At 39.6% G+C, this 21,828-nt stretch overlaps 1 protein-coding gene across 9 annotated transcripts in view; it reads right to left on the reverse strand.

Moving 5' to 3' along the window:
• SHANK2 (SH3 and multiple ankyrin repeat domains 2) overlaps positions 1-21,828 on the reverse strand; it is a 640,917-nt gene that overhangs the window by 492,112 nt on the left and 126,977 nt on the right. For all 9 annotated transcript variants that reach the window (XM_065592634.1, XM_024100174.3, XM_005304567.4 and 6 more), the window contains 5 exons: positions 20,653-20,724; positions 19,431-19,539; positions 18,976-19,127; positions 17,670-17,837; positions 7,638-7,754 (listed from right to left, as the gene is read on the reverse strand). In XM_065592634.1, the coding sequence (XP_065448706.1) occupies positions 7,638-7,754; positions 17,670-17,837; positions 18,976-19,127; positions 19,431-19,539; positions 20,653-20,724 (618 nt within the window). The remainder of the gene's footprint in view (positions 1-7,637; positions 7,755-17,669; positions 17,838-18,975; positions 19,128-19,430; positions 19,540-20,652; positions 20,725-21,828) is intronic.

Below are 21,828 nucleotides of genomic sequence, written 5' to 3' on the forward strand. Positions count from 1 at the left end.
TTTAATGTTGAGGTTAATTAACCACTGGAACAATTTACCAAGAGTCATGGTAGATTCTCCATCACTAACAATGTATAAATCAAGATTGGATGTTTTTCTAAAAGATATTTTCTAAGAATTATTTTGGAGAAGTTCTATGGCCATTGTTATAGAGGAGGTCAGCTAAGATGATCACAGTGGTCCCTTGTGGCCTTGGAAATCTATGAAGAACTGAAAACCCAAAACATTTTCAGATTTTAGGTTTTTTTTTTTCAATATTCATGGGACAATTCCCATTAAAAGCTATTTGCATTTTTCCACCAGCTCAGTTTATCCGTTCAAAAAAAGTCTACATTACATATTTTGGAACCTTTAAATATTAAGATTCTTCCTACCAATGCTACAATTCTTGTTTTGGACAAAGTACAGTATTGACAGTTTAATAACCTTTGATATTTACCATTTAATGCAGTTTACTTATGGTATATAAAATAAACATGAAGCAGCTTTTTAGCCATCGGGGTTTAAGTGAATTTTATAAAGGTGTGTGGGTTGTCAGCAGATTCGATTTAATTTGTTGCCTAAAATCAAATATCTATTAGTTGATTTCCTAGTAGCACAGAAGTAAAAAAAAGTTCAATAGGTTGTATTTTAAAGGAATGTACATGTCATATTTGCATAATTTATAAAATACAGACTAATAATTTCTAATTTTTTTCTCTTGCTAGAATTTTATTGAGAGACCAGGGGCTGTAAAGTGACCTTAAAACAAAAACTTATTTAGGTCCTCATTTAATTGGCATCCAGGAAGGGGCAATTACTGACTGATGAGAGTATTTCCCAGCAACTCAGGTTGGGTTTAAAATAAAATCAAATGGGTAATGACTCCACCTACAGGAATTACAGGGTAAAAAGGACACTGTCACCCATCCTGTCCTCCCCATCCCATCTCCCTCCCTTTTGCCATAAGATAACACATTATTTAACAGAAGGAACAAAGGAATGGATTAGTAGAGATCTATAACAATAACTTACTGGTTATAATAATAACAACACTGCCAGTAAATAATTATTTATTTTCACACATCCCTGATCAGCCAGCCCTGAAAACAGGGAACATGTGGGATATAACAGTGAAATTACAGGATGCACAGGCTCCAGTAAAAGATCCAGAAGGAGAACTTCTTGGCTCAGAAATGTCCACTAAAACTACTATATGCAAGGGTTGCAACGTGTGGTAAAGGTTTGTGAACTACAGTATGTGAAGTTTCAATATAAGCTTTTTGTCCTCCTTAATGTTACATAAAAGTCCATCTGGTGTCGATGGGCCTTCCTTGTTAGCCAGGACATAACATCTTTTGTTGAAGAGCAGCACTTTACACTAGCTAATGTCTCTCTCCTCTCTGGTGATTTACAGAGGGTTACAATACAAATGCTTAAATATTACCTTGCAATATGGGTCACAGATGCTATAAGTGAGCTTAACGTGTGCAGCAACCCACAAGCATTCAAGTCTAAACACTCATTCTTATAATACTAATAGCATTCTTATCATACTAATACCTATTTTAACTTTACTAACACACAGGCTTCTCCAGCATCCTTGTCGGCAGCCTTCAAGGTAGATTTGTCCTCCTCCCGCTTCTGAGCTGAGTTGCCCCCTTTTCAACCCCTTCTCCGGTTAGAACTTGCTCTGCAGGGCTGAAGGGGGGGAGCTACCTGGGCCCAGTACTGTCCTTTAACCCCTTCCAGCCCAGTGTGGGGTTTGTATACCCCACCACATAGGCTTTGTGCTGGCCCTTATGCCCTTTTGGCCATGGCCCTACTTACAACAGTGGGTCCAGACAAAGCCTTGAGCACTCTATCTAATACAGCTCTCATTGCCTTGTTACCTGAATACCGCAACCAACAATAAGCACTGCAGTCAGCAGGAAGGATTTGCAGAACTGGATTCCTAATAACTAATATCAATTGACAGACGTACTTTAAGCCAAGCTGATGTTTGAAAATGTTAAATTATTCCAAAAATCGTCTCTTTTGAAAAAGTCAAGATATTTTAGACATACTAAAGGAAGTGAAGAAATCTGCTTTGACACGGCTTTTTCCATCAAGATGGTAATTAATTAAGAAACAGATGCTTTAACAGATGTTTTACTAGTTACAATCATGTCTCATTACTTGTGTTTTTCTAACGCAATGCAGCATTCCATGCACAGTGCCCTAACCTGGTTTTAATACATATAGCGTTGAAATGTTATAAAATGACCCAATGTGAAAATAAAAGCACAAAGCCCTATTTGCCGATACTTAGGAGTAGTCCCATTGACCTCTCAAAGTTACTCGCTTAAATAAAGCAAGAAGGTTTTGCCTTTGAATTTGCATATCCAATATTCAAAACAATAGGCTGTAAGGAGGGAAGCATATCTACAAGTAGCAGCTCATTGCTATGACTGCAACTCAGACATGATGCAGCCAAACTTCACTCCCAATAGAGGATTAGATTGAGAGTTTACTCTCATTCCTGAGAAAATGTGATGCTCCAGTAGCAGCTCTGGAAAGAATCACAGAATCATAGAAAATTGGGGTTGGAAGGTCTCTTCCAAGAACTTCAACTTGGACATCCCTCTGACTTCCAACCCCTCTTGAGATCTTGGCAAAATAGGCTACATCATTACCATTACCAAAAGCACCAAACTTGTCCCCACGTCCAGTTAGCTCTGCTTACTGGTGCATGGAGGGCTCAGCCAACTCCCCACTTCTCCCTATGCACTTGCATGCAAGGCAAGAGAATCAGACATTCAACCTCTGCTCTCTGCCTAATGTCTGGATTCAAGACCAGAGTAAGCCCTGCACAGCCAACTCAGAGTGATGGATGGCATCTTAAATCCCTTTACTCCCTTACATAGCCACTCACTGCAGTCTGCCCCATAGTTATTAAAAGAAGATTTGTTCAAAACAACTGCAGATGTAGAGAGCTATATTTTAAGAGCTTCAGCTCTGTGTTCCTTGCAGCCTTTTATTTAGTTTATCTGCTCGGGGTCAAATTTCTACCATCTACAACTCATGCAATCCTTTTGCCAGATGTAAGTGAGGGCAAAGTTGGCCCCGGGCTAGATAAAAATCAATTTTTTTAATTGGATTTTTTTTTTGATAAAATGTTATTTTTTTTTTAGGAAAAAAACCTATCTAAAGATTGTTTTAATTAAGATACATTATAGCTCAAAGATATCTCATCATGGAATAGGGATTATAAATTCTAATTGTATAGTATGAGACAATATATTCATGTACTCTTTAAGAAAAGTTTTGTAAATGAGCTCCAGTAGTTCATGGATTAGGGACCCAATCTTATGGGGCTCCTGGGGCTTCTGTATAGATAATTTAAGTTAATCTTTCTATCTACCCAATGGGACTCAGTGCTCAGTCTAGAAGATACCATCAGACATGCTTAGTTTTGCAGTTCTCAAACTGTGGATTTGTGTCTTCAGAGTTAACATGCTTGTTAACAGCAAAAACGTTTTTAAATAAATAATATATAGAGGTGAGAAATAACAGACCTCAACCCTACCGTCCCTCTGCAAATTTGTGTACACAGAGTCAATCCCTTACCTCTCTCTAAAAGTGCAAAGTTTCAAAAAGTTCAATGAATAGAAGACTGTTGGGGGCGGACTAGATCTGGACAAGGAGAAGAAGTCTGGAGATAAATGTGAGAAGGGAGGGACAGGCAGTAGAAACAAAAGTGAAACTGTTTGAGCAGCCTATTACAGAAGTCTTGAGGTCTTTCTGAGTGTAGCCTTCATTGATTTGAGATCTATCATACCATTCTCTCACTAGAAGGAAAAACCTATAATGGCAGCAGGCCTTAAAAGAGACCCAGTTTGAGAATATTTTAATGAAGTTTCTCTACCTGTGGGTAAGACAGGCATGTGTGCAAAATGCAAACAGTGCAACAAAGAAATGCAAGACCTGGTTGCCCGAATGAAACATTATGAGAAGTGTTCCTTCTCAGGAAGAAGCTGCGTTAAAGATGATGAAAGGAACATGTCTGAACATGCAGGATCTTCAGGTTGGTAAACTTTTTTATTTCATACTTCTTTCTTAAGGACTGCCTGTCTTCTTTCTGTAGTATTCTTGAATTCTCATGTTTGAGCAAAAATATATAGTTGTTACTCTATGGTACTATCATTTTAGGTGCAGTTATGATAAAAAATAAATAGCTGAAATAGGCAGATCTTCCTTTTACAATTTCACCTTTAAAGTAGTACTGAGTGTCAGTGAATACAATGAGCAGTATGGTAATAATAATTAAATAACTGCATTGACTTATTTTGCTTAGGAGAATCCATCCTCAACATACAGGATTCTGAAGACTATTCACCTTCAAGATCACCATCATTTTCTATAGCTTCAGAGTTATCTGCCAAAGATAGTGTTTCAGTCACATCATGTATGTTACATAGCTACAGTATATCACCTATAGCAAAAAGAAAAAAAAATCTCCATCATCCAGAAACAACCGTAGATAAGTTTGTGATAAGAACCAGCAGATTACAAAAAGAGGTAATTGATGAAAAAATTGCCCGGTTTGTTTATGCAACAAACTCTCCTTTCCGTATGATTGAGAACCCACACTTCATTAACATGGTTCAGTCATTAAGACCAGGATACAGTCCACCAAACAGAGCAGATGTCGCAGGCAAATTGCAGGACAAAGTGTATGAATGAGAAATTAAGCAGTGTGCAAAAGGTCTAGAGGGTACAATTGTTGACCTGAGTCTTGATGGGTGGAGCAATGTCCACAACGATCTTGTTGTATGTGCTTGTGTGACAACAGAAGAAGGAAATGTCTTCCTTACAGAAACAACTGATATATCAAGAAATGCACACCCAGCAGAATACTTACAAGAAGTAGCAGTAAAAGCTATAACAAACTGTGAAAAAAAATGGAAATGTCTAGTACGCAGCTTGGTCACAGAAAATGCTGCAAATATATCCAAGATGAGAAGAAATTTAGAAGAGAGTGAAGAGTCCCAAGCTAATAATATACGGTTGCAGTACTCATTTGATGCACCTCCTAGCCAAAGACTTCAGTGTTCCATAAATAAAGGCTAATGTTGTTGAAATTGCAAAATACTTCCGTAACAACCACTTTGCAGCAGCTGCTATGAAAAAAGTGTGAGGAACCAAGCTAACTCTCCTGCAAGACGTGCGATGGCTATATCAAGAACTGGCCTAATCTGATGACAGTTTGTGAACAAAATCGTGAAAAAATAGATGGCATGGTCACAGCCAAAGTTCTCAATATTGGGCTTAAGAGAAATGTTGAACACAGGCTGAGTACCCTGAAGCCTATTTCTGTTGCCTTGAACGAAATGCGGGGAAATAGCTGTTTTATTGCTGATGCTGTTGAAATTTGGAAGGAACTGAGTGAGATCTTAAAAAGAGAAATATGCAATGACAGAGTTAAATTACAAGCATTAAAAAACAAATGGGACAAGCACTATCTCCAGCTCAGTTTCTTGCAAATATTCTCAGTACTCGGTACCAGAGTCAAACCTTAACTGCTGAAGAAGAGGAGTTGGCTATGACATGGACATCCAGCAATCATCCCTCCATAATGACAATTATAATAAATTTCAGAGCTCAGGGTGAACCATTCAAGAAATATGTTTGCTGATGATGTTTTAAAGAAAGCCACACCAGTGAACTGGTAGAAGTCACCTAAGCACTTGGATTCAGAGACTGTTGGAGTGATAATCTCACTTTTAATAGCAGTAGCTTTTTCTGCTGGTGTAGAAAGAAAATTTTCTTCCTTTGAACTAATTCATTCCAAATTGAGAAATCATTTGGGACCTGAAAAAGCAGGAAAACTTGTTTTTCTTTTCCAGATTATGAACAAACAGGAAAATGAAGGTGAAGACGACTGAGTTAACTGCAGAAGCCAATATTTTAAGTTTCTCATGTTGACCTGGCTGACATAGTTGATTTAATTTTTGTTTTTTTTTTAAATATATTTCATTTAACTATTTTAGTTAAAAACAATTTTAACAAACACAAACCTGATATTAAAAAACTTGAATGCTTAACTGAATTCAAAAATTCACATGCTTGTTTTGTTAAAATATTATGTTTGCTGTTGAAGAAAAAAATCCAGAATACATAACGCTGTTTTAGTTAAATAAAACAATGTAAACGTCTGTCTGGTGATGTTCTCCTCCTAATATAGCATGGCAAGAAAATCCTCCAAATATTAATGATTAACATGTTGAACTGGAGATAGTTCACCTCCCAATGACTTCATAAATATCTGCTTCAATTACCTTTGGTAAATGAAATAACCAAACAATCATTCATTTTTTGATATAGCTGTAAAACTAATCTGAAAAGTTTTCAAAATAAATCACTTTAAAAATGTATAATGTGTACCTTCTAAAAATGAAACTACATCTATCTCTGAGTTGTGAAGAATATGTATTAAGGTTATAACAACCAACAAGAATGCACTTTTATGTAGAAATCTACAATTAAATCAAGTCTTCCTGACTAGAGATTTTAATCAATTTGATTTAAATCATGGTTTAAATCAAATCCACCCTGCTTGGCCCTATACTAGTGCGCTAATGCTTTTGTTATCTTCCCATCAATTAATCATTAAATGCCTCACTGAATTGGAACCTAGAATACATACTTCAATTCAAGCATCTGAATAGTCTTCTTATGGTCAGTGTGTGCAGTGCCATGGAAGTCAGTGAGACTATTCAGATGCTTAAATTTAGGCACTTTTGTAAATGCCTTGCTGAACTGGGGCCTTATTACTGGAGAAAAGTAACCTAATCAGTAATAGTTAAACCTGCCCAGAAAAACCGCCAATATTCCAGATATATCCCCTGGGACATATTCTGATCTGATTTATTTCAGCATAGATTAGAGTAATTTCATTGACTTTGATGGGTTTATTCTGGATTTAGGGATGGATCCTACAAGACCTTATGCTAGTACGTTTGCAGAATCTGGCCCTTATATAAGTGCTGGAAAAGTCAGAATATGGCCCAGTAGGGCAAAAATCCATTCTCAAAGAGGACTTCAAATTTTCTGTAATAGTTTTTGATAATTAATGCTGATCTCCAACTTGGGTGTATGCATTTCCCATCAATTATTAGCAAATAAAGATCCAGACTTGGATCTTACCTATATGAGTTGATTCACACATATGCAAAGTTAATGCAAAATGCTATCAAATCAGAATGGTTATATTTTTTATCCACTTTACACAGTTGTAAATGACTACATAAGATACAAGGCAGTGGAGAATTAGGCCCACTTTGCATAGTCAATGGAGACAATTTTTCTTCAGTATTTCTGTAAGTGTTTCTTATTTAATTCTAAATTACGTTTCCGATAAACTCTCTGTAGCTCCCTGGCTGCCCCGTTGGTCTCAAATTTTTCTAAAATTTATTTCCCATGGAAAACTTCACATTTCTGAATTTTCATTCATTCCAAATTTGGAATGAAAAAAATTGCATAAATGCAAGATTTTCCACAGGAAGAAAATTTCAGTTCCAGTTCTATTCTACTTCATACATTTCATGAAAGATTATTTTTAAAAAACTCCTCAAAAATTCACAGAAATACAAAGCTATAGAAGAATAATAACTAACCTGGTTATAAAGGGCACAAATATGCAATGCTGTATTTCCTGAGGCATTCTGTGCTCCCATATCTGCTCCATAAAAAAGTAAGTGTTCTAAATGCTGGACATGTCCATATCGGCAAGCCTATAAAGACATAAATTTAACATTTTGATTACTATATAGTCTTACTGTATCAGGTAAATATCCCAATTACACATTTCTTCATACAAGAATATGCTACATCCTTATGGCCTAATTCTCAGTTATTCCGTATGATTCTAGAGTCCCAGTAGGAACACCAAGAGACACCACCTCCATCATTCCCCTCCTTTATTTCTCCCTCCTAAGGTCCACCTTGTAATAATCCTCCTTTCAGTACAGTAGCATTTGGAACAGTTCTGGCCCTCCTAAGAGAGTGCTTCTATATCTGATGAAGCCAGTCATTACCAAGTGACACATTTCCTTCTCCAAGAGCTAGGAATGCTGTCTCTGCAGTGTTCCTACGTTTACCACAGGAAGGGTTCAGGACCCACACTTGGATGCTGTGCACAACAGCTGACACAAGGTGCCTGGGTTGGCTCCAAAAAACACTTTAAAATGGAAGTAAGATTTGAAATGAAAATAATCTTTGATATAGTAAATATGAAACTGAGCAAGTTAAGGGTCTGATCCACCTCCCATTGAAGTCAATGGAAAAAACTCCCACTAGCTTCAATAGAGGCCCAATTGGGGCATAGGACCCAGATGTTGTAAAAAATGTATACATGAGCTCAAGTTTGCACATTAAAGTGGAAATCAATGGAAGTCCTTGTGTGCATAAAGTTAAACGTGTGCTTAAGAATTTGGAGGATAACAGCCTAAGATACAATAAGATACATAATTTGGAACTATTTATCTACCAGCATGGGCTTGTTACTCCTATTAATGCAGTGGGAACTGTATACAACAGAACCAAGATAAAATATTCATTCACCTGCAAAAACTATGATTAAAAACCTTGAGACTGTAAATTAATATGCTGCATATTTGGCTGAAAAGCATTTATTTTCTGTTTATGAGCATTAGAGTAGAAAATCAAGATTTTTTGGAAAGGTGACACTAGATGGCACTGAAGATGATCTGATTTCTGAACACTGCTTTTAAAAAGTGAAAATATGTTGGAGAATTAGATTAGCCAAAGTATTTTAAGTCAATTTTTCACAACATTGTTTCCTTCTGAATATCTTCCTCCAATTTGTGAGCACAAGAGCTACAAGAGTGTATTTCAGAAATATGTACACCTCTACCCCGATATAACTTGACCCGATATAACACGAATTCGGATATAATGCGGTAAAGCAGTGCTCCGGGGGGGGGGGGGGGGAGCAGGGCTGTGCATTCAGGTGGATGAAAGCAAGTTTGATATAACACAGTTTCACCTATAACACGGTAAGATTTTTTGGATCCCAAGGACAGCACTATATCGAGTAGAGGTGTATTATATACAGAAGAGTCAAAATCATTGCAAAACATAACTCAGAAAAAGATGATTGAGATTCAACAATAAATGCAGAGGTGCTGCATACAGAGGGTCTGACTTTGATCCAAAGAGAGAAAACCTGTGAATTATTTGGCCAGATGCACGGCTCAAATTTCAAATACTGAATAGGTGGAATTAATTGTTCATTGAATGAGACCATGAATTATTCACAGAAGTTATCTGGTGAATAATTTTCATTAATGAATAAATCTGAGGGGAAAAAAATCACAGTATTTCTGTCTATCAATCTTAGCGATTTATCTGGCTCCCATTACCATAGTACATGAATGTCTCAGAATCTTTAATGTATTGATCCTCACAACACTCCTGCGAGTCAGGGAAGTGCTATTATCCCCATTTTACAGATGGGGAACTGAGGCTAATTAACCTGTCCCACATCACTCAATTATCCTATGGCAGAGCAGGGAGTGAAGCCAGGTTTTCCAAGTCCCAGGCTAGTGCCCTAACTAGTAGACCATTATTCTTGTCTCTGGTCACAGACCATTCACAAGCAGAAAGGGCGGGGTGGGGGAATCAATATTTGTTAAATAGTTTACTCATTATGAATTATTTGCCCAAGTAGAGGGGAAAAAACAGATCAAATGAAAATAGAAAGATTTATTCTAAAAGGCATCAGAAAGATATAATTCACCAAGGAGCAAATGGAACAGCCATATAGGATGACCAAATCTATCACTGCAAAATGATAACATATATTTGTGTTCACAAGTACAGTCTAGATTAGGATAGATAAATACTGAGTTCCAGAATTCAGATGCCTGCCTCTCCAATAGTCAACCAGCTAGTGAGTGCAGGCATGCAAAGGACTAAAATGTTGGAATCTCAGGTTTCTAATCCCAATTTTTCTATTGACTCACTACATGACCTTGGGCAAATCACTCCATCTCTGGGCTGAAATAAGGGGACAGCTCCCATTTAAGCAAACAGGAAATATGACTGTTCATGCTAGAGCTGATTTTAGCCCTCTGTGTCTGTCTTCTAATCAGTAAAATGTGACTAATAATGCTTCCCTATCTGTAAGAGTTTCCATGGACTGCTGTGGCTCCCCCTGATATCACGTAATGGTGTGCAAGAGTCTTTGCCTGTAGCACCCCCTGTTGATCTGCTGTTTGGTGCTGCAAATTGCCTATTCTGTCCATAATTTATCCTTCCAGCTAAATCGTATCTAATCCAGACCTCTTTGGAGGTCATAAAAGTCCAACTAAAAGTCCAAATGAAGAGATCCTTTCACCCCTCTACGGCTACTCCTCAACCCGTCCTCTGGTGTCAGTCCTCAGCCCCTCCCCACCTCAGCTCAACAGTCCTTGTGCTGGGAAGAGGGTTATGCCCTTCCTTAGGGCTGGTAGGGGAAACCCAGCCTCACCTCTGGTCTGGTTGCTGGCCCAGAGACCCCATGTTAAGCAGCCAGGTCTGTTCTTTAAGATGTGCTGCTGTTTCCCTGGGCTACTTGCTACCTCCAAACCCCTTGTGCTGTTTTCCAGTAGCCTGTGGTTAATATAGCCTCTCCTCTGGTTCCCAGACCTCTCAGGCTTCTCCCTAGGTCCTCCCAGCTCCTTGTTCCTCCCCTGGAACACCAACCCACAGTGCTGCCTCCCTGGGCCTTTCCCCCTTTCCAGGAGCCAAAACAGAGACGAACTCCATCCCTGGGGTCCTCTTCAACTTGCCTTCAGCAGGCTCTTCCCAGAGAGAGAGGGAACTCTACCTCCTGTCTCGTGGATCTCCTTTCTGCTGAGTTCTCTCCTCTCTTGTAGTCTTCCCTGACCTTTTATAGCTGGGGTTTCTAAGGATAATTAAGCCGCCAGATCAGGATCAAATGATGGATAGTTGCTATATCACAAGCAGGGCTTAGCCTGTCTCCCCTTAAAAGGCCACCCAGCCTATGACACTACCTCAAAGGGGGTTCTGTGAAAATTTCAGTATTGTGACGCCTAACTTTTAGGCACCTAAGAAATCACTGGAACTAAAATGGGAGCCACAAAGCCTGAACTAGGTGCCTAGGTTCCCTTACAACATATGGGGAGAGATAGGCACCTCAGAATGTGATCCACAAAAGCCAGCATGCTAAGCAGGGAGCAGCCTTAACTACCCAATGGGAGATGCTGATGTAAGAGATGTGCTAAACCCCACCCTTCTCATGGAGTTAGGTGCTTAAGTCTGGGCTTCAGGGGACACCTATCTCTGCTTGTGATCCACAGCCGGGAACCCCTCTCTTGGAGGTGTGTATGCTGTTTCTTGCAAGATGAGTTAGGAACTTTCTTAACTCCACATGAAAGAGAAGGAGGAAATAGCACCTTTCATAACGTTTAGACCAGTGGCTAGAGCACCCAGCCAGGATGTGGGAGACCCAGGTTCAGTTTCCCCCCCTCTGCCTGATGGGAGAAAAGATTTGAACAGGGGTCTCCCACCCCCAGTAGAGTGATCTAACCACTGGGCTATCAGATATTCTGATGTACGTCTGCCTCAGGTTCTCCTGTTGAAGCTGTTGCACTTTCCATAAATAATTAGTCAGTCATTGGAGCAAGAGGACTAGACCTCTCTCTCTCTCTCTGGATAAATACTAAAACAGTCATTGTGAGACAAAGTGGAACAGCTTCAACAGGAGAGACTATGGCAGCCCCACATCAGAATATCCCATAGTCCAGTGGTTAGGGCACTCACCTGAGAGGTAGGAGACCCCACCAGACAGAGAAGGGACTTGAACCTAGGTTTCCCACATTGCAGATGAGTGCTCTAACCACTTAAAGATATAAGGGAGGCAACACCAACTCAATTTTTGATGGGGTCTAATCCAGTGGGTGCACTCAGTGCATTCCTACTGGATCAGGCTTTGCAGGTGAGATAGGCATCCCCCCCACATCTTCCCAGGATTGTGGATCCTGCTGGTACCCCCAATGACTAGAGGGAAGCAGTAGTGCCCATGCAGAGAGGCAAAAATATAGGTGCCTAGGGAACTTTTACAGTGAACATTTATGCACCAAGTGAATTTAGAATCAGATGGCAGTTGAGCAGGAGTTTTGTGGATTGCAGTGTCTGCTAGAACTGAGACTTAGGTGCCTAAATTAGGTACTTAATACATTTGTGAATCTGCGTCTAAACGACTGTTTTAGTAAATGTGTAGAAACCATGCTGTGATTAATGAGTTCTTTACTATCCTAAGTCACTTCACATCTCTCAAAAAAGATAATAGATGGGATAGCTTTATACTGCCATCTTTCACATGTCAGAGAGGGGTACTGACATTGTTGCTTACTGAGGATGGATTGCTCAATTAACCCATAATCCAGATGTAAATTTACTTGATTTATCTAGGATTAAAATCAAGAAGGTGGTTTTGGAAAACACAGCCCCCTTTCAGTGAGAGAAATAATTACTATAAATCTATGAAGTTGGGTTTTCATACAGAGAAGTTTCTTCTTTGTACTTCCAGATATTGCAGGTGAGACCAATCCTTGAAAGAAAAGCTCCTCCCCATCACTGTCACCTAGACTTCTGAGGGAATCAAAAGAAATGCTTACCTACCTCCAATCTACCCCCCCAAACCAATTATAATGGTGGATAAACCCCTTTTACTTACTTCCTAATAGACATGGACCCAAACAAATAACCAAGATCTGAACACCCTGGAACACTGAAAAAGCTTGAATCCAAGTCCAAACTTTGCAACTCATAACCACCACCTACTAGGAAAAGAATTGTGTACTAAGAAAACTACGACGAAGGAAAAGTAAACATTCTTCTTAGGTCAGAAAACTTGATTTGACCCTAGGATATTTGCCCATGAACACACATAGGTAGATATACCTATGGGCTAGGCTAAAAGGGGTAAAAAACAAGGGTGATGTCATGCTAGGAGTCTACTACAGGCCACCTAAGCAGATGGAAGAGGTGGATGAGGCATTTTTTAAACAACTAACAAAATCATCCAAAGCCCAAGATTTGGAGGTGATGGGGGACTTCAACTATCCAGATATATGTTGGGAAAATAACACAGCAGGGCACAGACTACCCAATAAGTTCTTGGACTGCATTGGAGACAACTTTTTATTACAGAAGGTTGAAAAAGCTACTGGGGGGGAAGCTGTTCTAGATTTGATTTTAATAAATAGGGAGGAACTCTTTGAGAATTTGAAAGTGGAATGCAGCTTGGGTGAAAGTGATCATGAAATCATAGAGTTCACAATTCTAAGGAAGGGTAGAAGGGAGTACAGCAAAATAGAGACAATGGATTTCAGGAAGGCAGATTTTGGTAAGCTCAGAGAGCTAATAGGCAAGGTCCCATGGGAATCAAGACTGAGGGGAAAAACAACTGAGGAGAGTTGGCAGTATTTCAAAGGGACACTATTAAGGGCCCAAAAGCAAGCTATTCCGCTGGGTAGGAAAGATAGAAAATGTGGCAAAAGACCACCTTGGCTTAACCACGAGATCTTGCATGATCTAAAAAATAAAAAGGAGTCATATAAAAATGGAAACTAGGACAAATTACAAAGGATGAATATAGGCAAACAACACAGGAATGCAGGGGTAAGATTAGAAAGGCAAAGGCACAAAATAAGCTCAAACTAGCTACAGGAATAAAGGGAAACAAGACAACTTTTTATCAATACATTAGAAGCAAGAGGAAGACCAAGGACAGGGTAGGCCCACTGCTCAGGGAGAGAAACAGTAACAGGAAACTTGGAAATGGCAGAGATGCTCAAGGACTTCTTTGTTTCGGTCTTCACAGAGAAGTCTGAAGGAATGCCTAACATAGTGAATGCTAATGGGAAGGGGGTAGGTTTGGAAGATAAAATAAAAAAATAACAAGTTAAAAATCACTTAGAAAAGTTAGATGCCTGCAAGTCACCAGGGCCTGATGAAATGCATCCTAGAATACTCAGGAAGCTAATAGAGGAGGTATCTGAGCCTCTAGCTATCATCTTTGGAAAATCATGGGAGATGGGAGAGATTCCAGAAGACTGGAAAAGGGCAAATATAGTGCCCATCTATAAAAAGGGAAATAAAAACAACCCAGGAAACTACAGACCAGTTAGTTTAACTTCTGTGCCAGGGAAGATAATGGAGCAAGTAATTAAGGAAATCATCTGCAAACACTTGGAAGGTGGTAAGATGATAGGAAATAGCCAGCATGGATTTGTAAAGAACAAATCATGTCAAACCAATCTGATAGCTTTCTTTGATAGGATAACGAGTCTTGTGGATAAGGGAGAAGAGGTGGATGTGGTATACTTAGACTTTAGTAAGGCATTTGATACGGTCTTGCATGATATTCTTATCAATAAACTAGGCAAATAGAACTTAGATGGGGCTACTATAAGGTGGGTGCATAACTTCCTGGATAACCATACTCAGAGAGTAGTTATTAATGGTTCCCAATCCTGCTGGAAAGGTATAACAAGTGGGGTTCCGCTGGGGTCTGTTTTGGGACCAGCTCTGTTCAATATCTTCATCAATGACTTAGATATTGGCATAGAAAGTACGCTTATTAAGTTTGCAGATGATACCAAACTGGGAGGGATTGCAACTGCTTTGGAGGATAGGGTCATAATTCAAAATGATCTGGACAAATTGGAGAAATGGTCTGAGGTAAACAGGATGAAGTTTAATAAAGACAAATGCAAAGTGCTCCACTTAGGAAGGAACAATCAGTTTCACACATACAGAATGGGAAGAGACTGTCTAGGAAGGAGTATGGCAGAAAGGGATCTAGGGGTTATAGTGGACCACAAGCTAAATATGAGTCAACAGTGTGATGCTGTTGCAAAAAAAGCAAACATGATTCTGGGATGTAGTAACAGGTGTGTTGTGAGCAAGACACGAGAAGTCATTCTTCCGCTCTACTCTGAGCTGGTTAGGCCTCAACTGGAATATTGTGTCCAGTTCTGGGCATTTCAAGAAAGATGTGGAGGAATTGGAAAGGGTCCAGAGAAGAGCAACAAGAATGATTAAAGGTCTAGAGAACATGACCTATGAAGGAAGGCTGAAAGAATTGGGTTTGTTTAGTTTGGAAAAGAGAAGACTGAGCGGGAACATGATAGCAGTTTTCAGGTATCTAAAAGAGTGACATAAGGAGGAGGGAGAAAACTTGTTCATCTTAGCCTCTAAGGCTAGAACAAGAAGCAATGGGCTTAAACTGCAGCAAGGGAGGTTTAGGTTGGACATTAGGAAAAATTCCTAACTGTCAGGGTGGTTAAACACTGGAATAAACTGCCTAGGGAGGTTGTGGAATCACCATCTCTGGAGATATTTAAGAGTAGGTTAGATAAATGTCTATCAGGGATGGTCTAGACTGTATTTGGTCCTGCCTTGAGGGCAGGGGACTGGACTCAATGACCTCTCAAAGTCCCTTCCAGCCTAGAATCTATGAATCTATGAATACCAGACCAATTCATTTTAGCAGTAACCAAGAAACTAATCCATACAGAAGACAGACTGAGAAAATAATTACACTGAACATGGGAAACTGCTGGAATTTTCAAATATACTAGGGTACTGAGCTGCTTCTGATGCATATCAGAAGAGGCTTCTACAGTATCTCTGATACATTTCCGTAGGAATCTTACTGCCCTTTTATTTTTATTTTTTAAACTTTAATTCTCTCCAAAACTTTATCCCCAGGCCACTGGTAATTCTGCATCTAAACCTTCCAAGGATCCAAACTGGCAAGGTGATGAGGACCATCAGATCCAATTAATGGCAGTGAGAGATAAATATGCTCAAGAACTCAGAGAATCAGGTACCAAGTGGGAAATTCAGCCCTGTGGAGAGGTTCATCAAAAGGTCTATGCACCATATACAGCATTTCATCCAAGTTCCAGAGCATACTGAGGAAAGAAATTTTTCCTATAGTTTTTTCACGTGCACACACACATGCACACACACACACATACACAGAGCTTCCTTCGTTTCTTGTCTCACGACTTTAGCGCTACAAAATGACCCAATATCTGATGCCATACCACAATCTGTGTGCATCAATCCTTCCAATCCTTTTGCCTAGAGCAGTGGTTCTCAAACTGTGGGTTAGGACCCCAAAGTGGGTCATGATCCCATCTTAATGGGGTCGTCGCGGCTGATGTTAGACTTCCTGGGGCCCAGGGGGCCAGAGGCCCACCACCCAAGGCCCAAGACCGAGGGCTTCAGCCCTGGGTGGCAGGGCTCAGGTTACAGGCCCCTCCGCCAGGGGCTGAAGCCCTTGGGCTTGGGCTTCGGCCCCCCAACGTGGGGTGAGGGGGTTTGGGAAGGCTCAGTCTTCGGTCCCCCCTTAGGGTCATGTAGTAATTTTTGTTGTCAGAAGAGGGCGATGGTGCAATGAAGTTTGAGAGCCCCTGGCCTAGAGAAACACCAGCAATGCTGGATGTTACCGGTTTTATGCTGATTTCCTGTAAGCTACATACCTCCTTCTCTTAATACAGTGACTGCACTTAGAATGCCACAACCCACTGCTTCACTTCATGTGCATTAAGCACACTGCTGCTAAATCCCTTATTTGAAGGTCTTAGAGGAAATTCAGGCTTATTAGGAGAACACATAGGAGAAGAGGCCTAAGAAAAAACAAGTCTCAACCAAAAAGCATCTTACCAAATTATATGGATTTCTATAACGAAAGAGATACATAGGCTTCTGGAATACAGACACAGGATGCCTATCATTTCCCAAAGAAAGATTCCTGGTTGTTGTTGCAAAGCTGAACAAGCTATACCTGAAAAATAATCATGGTACACCATTGTCTAGCTCAAGAGATCACCAGAACCCTAGGGCATACTGAGACTAAACAAGGCCCTAAATCACTCTCTTATGTGGACCAGATGGCAGCAAATGTATCTGCCTACCAAATATTGAACACTATTTGAGCAGAGCAGTCAGGGAGACCCAGTTATGGAGAAAGGGGAAATGTCACTTGAAACTTTTTATCTAGAAGAGTGGAAGCAAAACTCATATTCTGAACTGTTTAGGGTGAACCAGTGAGAAACATCCTTCAGTACAGCACACTAAAGGATTCCGGAGTCAGGCAGGACTTATGTCCACATATTCATTATATTATTACCAATGACTAAGGTCAAGATATTTCTGGTATAAAGGAACAAGCAGCATTACCAAGAAAATGGAAAGTGGCATCTGAAAAAGAAAGATCCGGCAATATTTTTGGAGTGGGGCATTCGTAACAGAATGCTACAATGCAGACTTCCAAGAGTCCGCTAGAGGAATGTGCAAGATCAGCCAGCTGGAGCAGTAATTTGTGCAACTATGTCCATAGAAACTGTGAGGCTTGACTGCTGCTAAACTCTAACAGACTGGATAGTCACTTCACTAACAGCAAATTCCATGGTGCTAAACAAAACAGAGGAAAAAGAAATCCCTGCATATATAAATTAAATATCTTCCAATAAAAGATTTTACAGAGTCCCACACAATAAGCAAAATCCTGGGAAAGCAATCTGTTGAGCAGATTTAGGCCTCTTCCTGACCTCACAGCCCCGCAGCAGTAAATATAAAATCTAATGAAGAGTAATTTTTCATACCTGATGAATCTCTTGCCATCCATTTTCATCTTTGCAGCTGACTGTAGCATGTTCATGAAGTAAAAGTTCACAACAATAAGGGTCTCCTCCTACTACAGTGGTGTGGTATAGTGGTGTCAATCCACAGCTGTCCTTGTAGTTAGGAGATGCTCCAAGCTCTAAAAGGGTCTACAAGTAATTATAAATGGTGAACATGTCTGAGCAAATAACTGAAGGACTCTTTGTATATTGAATGTCCTTTCCAAAGTATTGTTTAGTAGGAGGCATTTTTTGTTACTGTTTATACAAGCTGGCTGAATGGGCTGCAGTACAGACAGCCTCAGAAGAGCTATGGCACAGTGCCAAAGGCCCATGGTAATTCAGGCAGTTGGTGCACTATGTGAAGTCCTAGCTTTGGTACTCAGAGAATCTGCAGGCGCTCCAGCAACAGAATGAGTAGCAAAGACTGCCCACTATCCATCATGTTATTGAGTTGAGAAATTGGGTGTTTTAATAAAGTTGTGGCTTTTGGCCACTCTTCAATTGCAGTGCACCTTACCAAAAATATTGTGTAATTTGAAATCCTGTCCAGAAGGAAGTAATGGAATTTCATAAGCACAAGATTTCATCTAGAATGTCAAAATAATCAACAATACCAGTTAGAGCAGGAAGAAAAAACAAAAGGGGCCAGTATTAAAAAGATAAAATGTATAATCCATGCTATTGGCATTCACTTTCAAAGACAAATAAACAGCAATAACACTACTCCCACTTCCTGCAGACAGATCTTACACCACTTATCAGTGCACAAGGTTAAGGCCATGTCTACACTACCACTTATGTCAGCAAAATTTTATATCACTCGGGGTGAAAAAACCACATCCCTGAGCAACACAAGTTTCACCAGCATAAGTGGTAGTGTGCACAGAGTTATGTCAGTGAGAGAGCTTCTCCTGCCAACAAAGCTACCACCGCTCATTGAGGGTGGTTAAATTATATCGACCGGAGAGCTCTCTCCCATCGGCATAGAGCAGTTACACGAGAGATCTTACAGCAGCCCAACTGCATTGGTACAGCTGTGCCACTTTAAGGTCTCTAGTATAAACATAAAGTCTGTTTCACCATCACTTCTGAAACATAAGCTTCTGAAATGAAAGGGCCCTTTGTTGAATGCAAATCCTGAAAGTCAAAAGCCTAGGGGTAAATACTTAAGCAAGCACAAATTAAAAGATCCATTAAGGACAATATGATAATTAACTCCAAAGCATTTTCCTTTATATATTGTTCTGTATAAAATAATGTATAATTTGGCTCTGAAAGAATTTACCTTGAGGGTTACTTGGTTCTTGGCTCTAGCTGCTTTGTGCAGAGCTGTCATTCCATCTTTGGCTCTGAAATCTAAATGTGCCCCTCCATTTTTCAGAGCTTTGATTACTTCTAGAGTAGTATCATGCTGAGCTGCCAAAGTTAGAGGAGTTTCTAAAGACAAAAAGAATATAGTGTGTGAGAAAAATACAAGCAACTTTAACCAAAAAAAGTATTTACAAATATTTCAAAAATATTTTGTTAGCTTTTAAGTATAAAACATATAAAACACTGCCCTAAGAATATCATAAACTATTAACTTACCCCCTTCACATATTGGAACTATATGTTTTGCTATATGTTTTAAAGACCGGGACTTTAAAGGGCAATAGATTCAGCGGGTAGAATTTGGTTTTGTTTATACAGTAAAACCAGGATGCGTACCGCTTTATGCTGTTGATTTCATTAATCTCTTACCTCCACTCTCTAGGTCATGGTAGTTAGGGTCTAGTCCCCGATCCAACATCTTGGTGATTTTTTCCACTGAGAGATGGTGAACATGATCCATAAATTTTCTCAAATTAGCCTGAAACAAAGAGTGACGACTGAAAAGTCCTCAGATCGTATGAAGAATATTCCAGTTATGACTGAGCTCTTCAGCTGGTATAATCATCATAGCTCCATTGACCTTAATAGAACAGTGCCAATTTACACTAGTTGAGGATCTGCCCTAAAATTGTACTCAATCAGAGCATAGATTCTATGGAATGCAATGGTCAAAATTAAAAACAAGAATATGCTGCTTACAACATTCAGGAAAAAATTACTAGAAGTCCTATTCATAAAGAAATTAGACTGATAAGATGGAGATCATAATTAATCCAACCTGTAAAGGCCTCTAAAGATATGTATGTCAGTATTTATAAAACTGGTGATATATTGAAAACTTGCTGGGTTTATATAATTATATGAAGTTCATATAAAATCACTTGTAAATTTATGGCAAAGTCAAACACAGGAGCGCCGCCAGCTTTTCTGCCGCCCTAGGTGGCGGAAGGTCCCATCGCCGAAATACCGCCACGGTCGCCGCCCCCCAAATTGTAGCACCCTTGGCGACTGCCTAGGTCACCTAATGGGTTGCGCCGGCCCTGGTCAAACATATGAAATATACTGTAAGAAAAATTCTCAAATTGTAGTCACTGGACCACTCGCTGTCCATGGACACTTACTGGTGGTCTGCAGACTGCTCAGCTAGTCACCTGAAGCAGATCTCCCCCTAATTTTCCAGATGCTAAAATACATACTTTTCTAAATATTACTTTTCCACTTAAGCAATTGCCTTAGTTGTTGCAAGGATGCTTCGCGTTGTCCAGTCAGTTGTGGGAGGGGAAGACATCCACGAGACAACTTCTGTTTAGATGTGGTCTACATGAAAAAGTCTGAGAAGCCCTGGTGTATTGTATATAAAATCCAAGTCCTGCAGGCTTTACTCATATAAGCAGTTCCTTGATTTCAGTGGGACTATTCACATGAACAGAGATCTGCAAGATCAATGCTAGAACTATCCAGGCTGCACTCTGTATGTATTTTTTAGACTGTCATTAGAATCAAAGGATTCTAATCAGAGGGTCATTGTGCATCTGACTTAGTACTTTCAGAAAATGGATGCTCTCCCTTATCACCAGCAAATTGGACATACCTTTGTATGAAGCTTGGCCAGCTGTTTTTCATCAAGATTTAATTGCTTATACACTCTCTTCTTGTACCGAAACTGATAGGAAAACAAATAGATTAAGTCAAAATTTAATATTTTATTTAATAGTGAAAAAGCTCTGAAATTATCAGAATGTGGCATCTGTTAACAGTAATGTAGATTTGGGCAAACTTAAAAAAAAGGGGGCTTGGGACTAAGTTTAAATAAACAAATAAATAAATAAACCCCAAGATGTTAGAATGCTTGGAACAGTACTATTGAAATTCTACAATCCTTATAAGCCAAATTCATACCTGGTATAAGCATAGAGAAGTCAATGAAATTACATGAGGAATGAGTTTGGCCCCTTGAATCTACACTAATGAACTGGAAATACCATGTGAAGAGCTTTCCCTAAAGACATTTCAGCACTTTCACTTCCAGCACAGACAGAAAAAGGAATTGCAGAGGCATGTGAAAATTTAAAACATGTATTTAAAAAAAACCAAAAAAACAAAAACACAGCAGAACATTTCTGAATCTCAGAAATAGGACTCATTCCTGAAAATCCTTACTCATAGGAGTAGTTCTGTGGATGTTAATGGCACATCTGCTGTGAATAAGGATTATTCATGTGCATAAAGGTTACAGCTGAGGACAGTTCTTATTTCATTTTATTATTTATTATTTTATTCTGACTACTTAGCCTATTGCTAGAGCAGACAGAGAAGCTGAAAATTCATGGGGTCACCATTACACCATGATATTTATTTACCACTGATCTAGCACACCACAATTTACAGTTCATTAGAATGCTAAATGGCTCTTCTGTGATTAATTGGCTTTCATGTAAAATGTATTTTTAAACACAGATTTCACCCCCACCTCTCTTCTCACAAGGTTAGATGGTGGAATTTATGACACCTCCCTGTAAAGGGGCAGTGTGGAGCTGCAGTGCCCCAGGAAGGAGTGCTGGGGAGATTGTGCTCCTTGCTCATTGTGATGCATAATCTACTCCATCCTAATGAATGAAGTAGACTGTTTGCTCTGGTCTGCTGGCCCCACCCTGTACACCAATGCAGGAGGGTTGAGCCATGACCCAGGCAGAGTGTGCCCTAGAACAATAAGCTTTTGCATGACTGTGCAATGTTGGAGAAGCTTCTTGTGTGTCACTACACAAAG

This window comes from Chrysemys picta, chromosome 4 (genome assembly GCF_011386835.1).
Source record: "Chrysemys picta bellii isolate R12L10 chromosome 4, ASM1138683v2, whole genome shotgun sequence".
NCBI lineage: Eukaryota > Metazoa > Chordata > Testudines > Emydidae > Chrysemys > Chrysemys picta.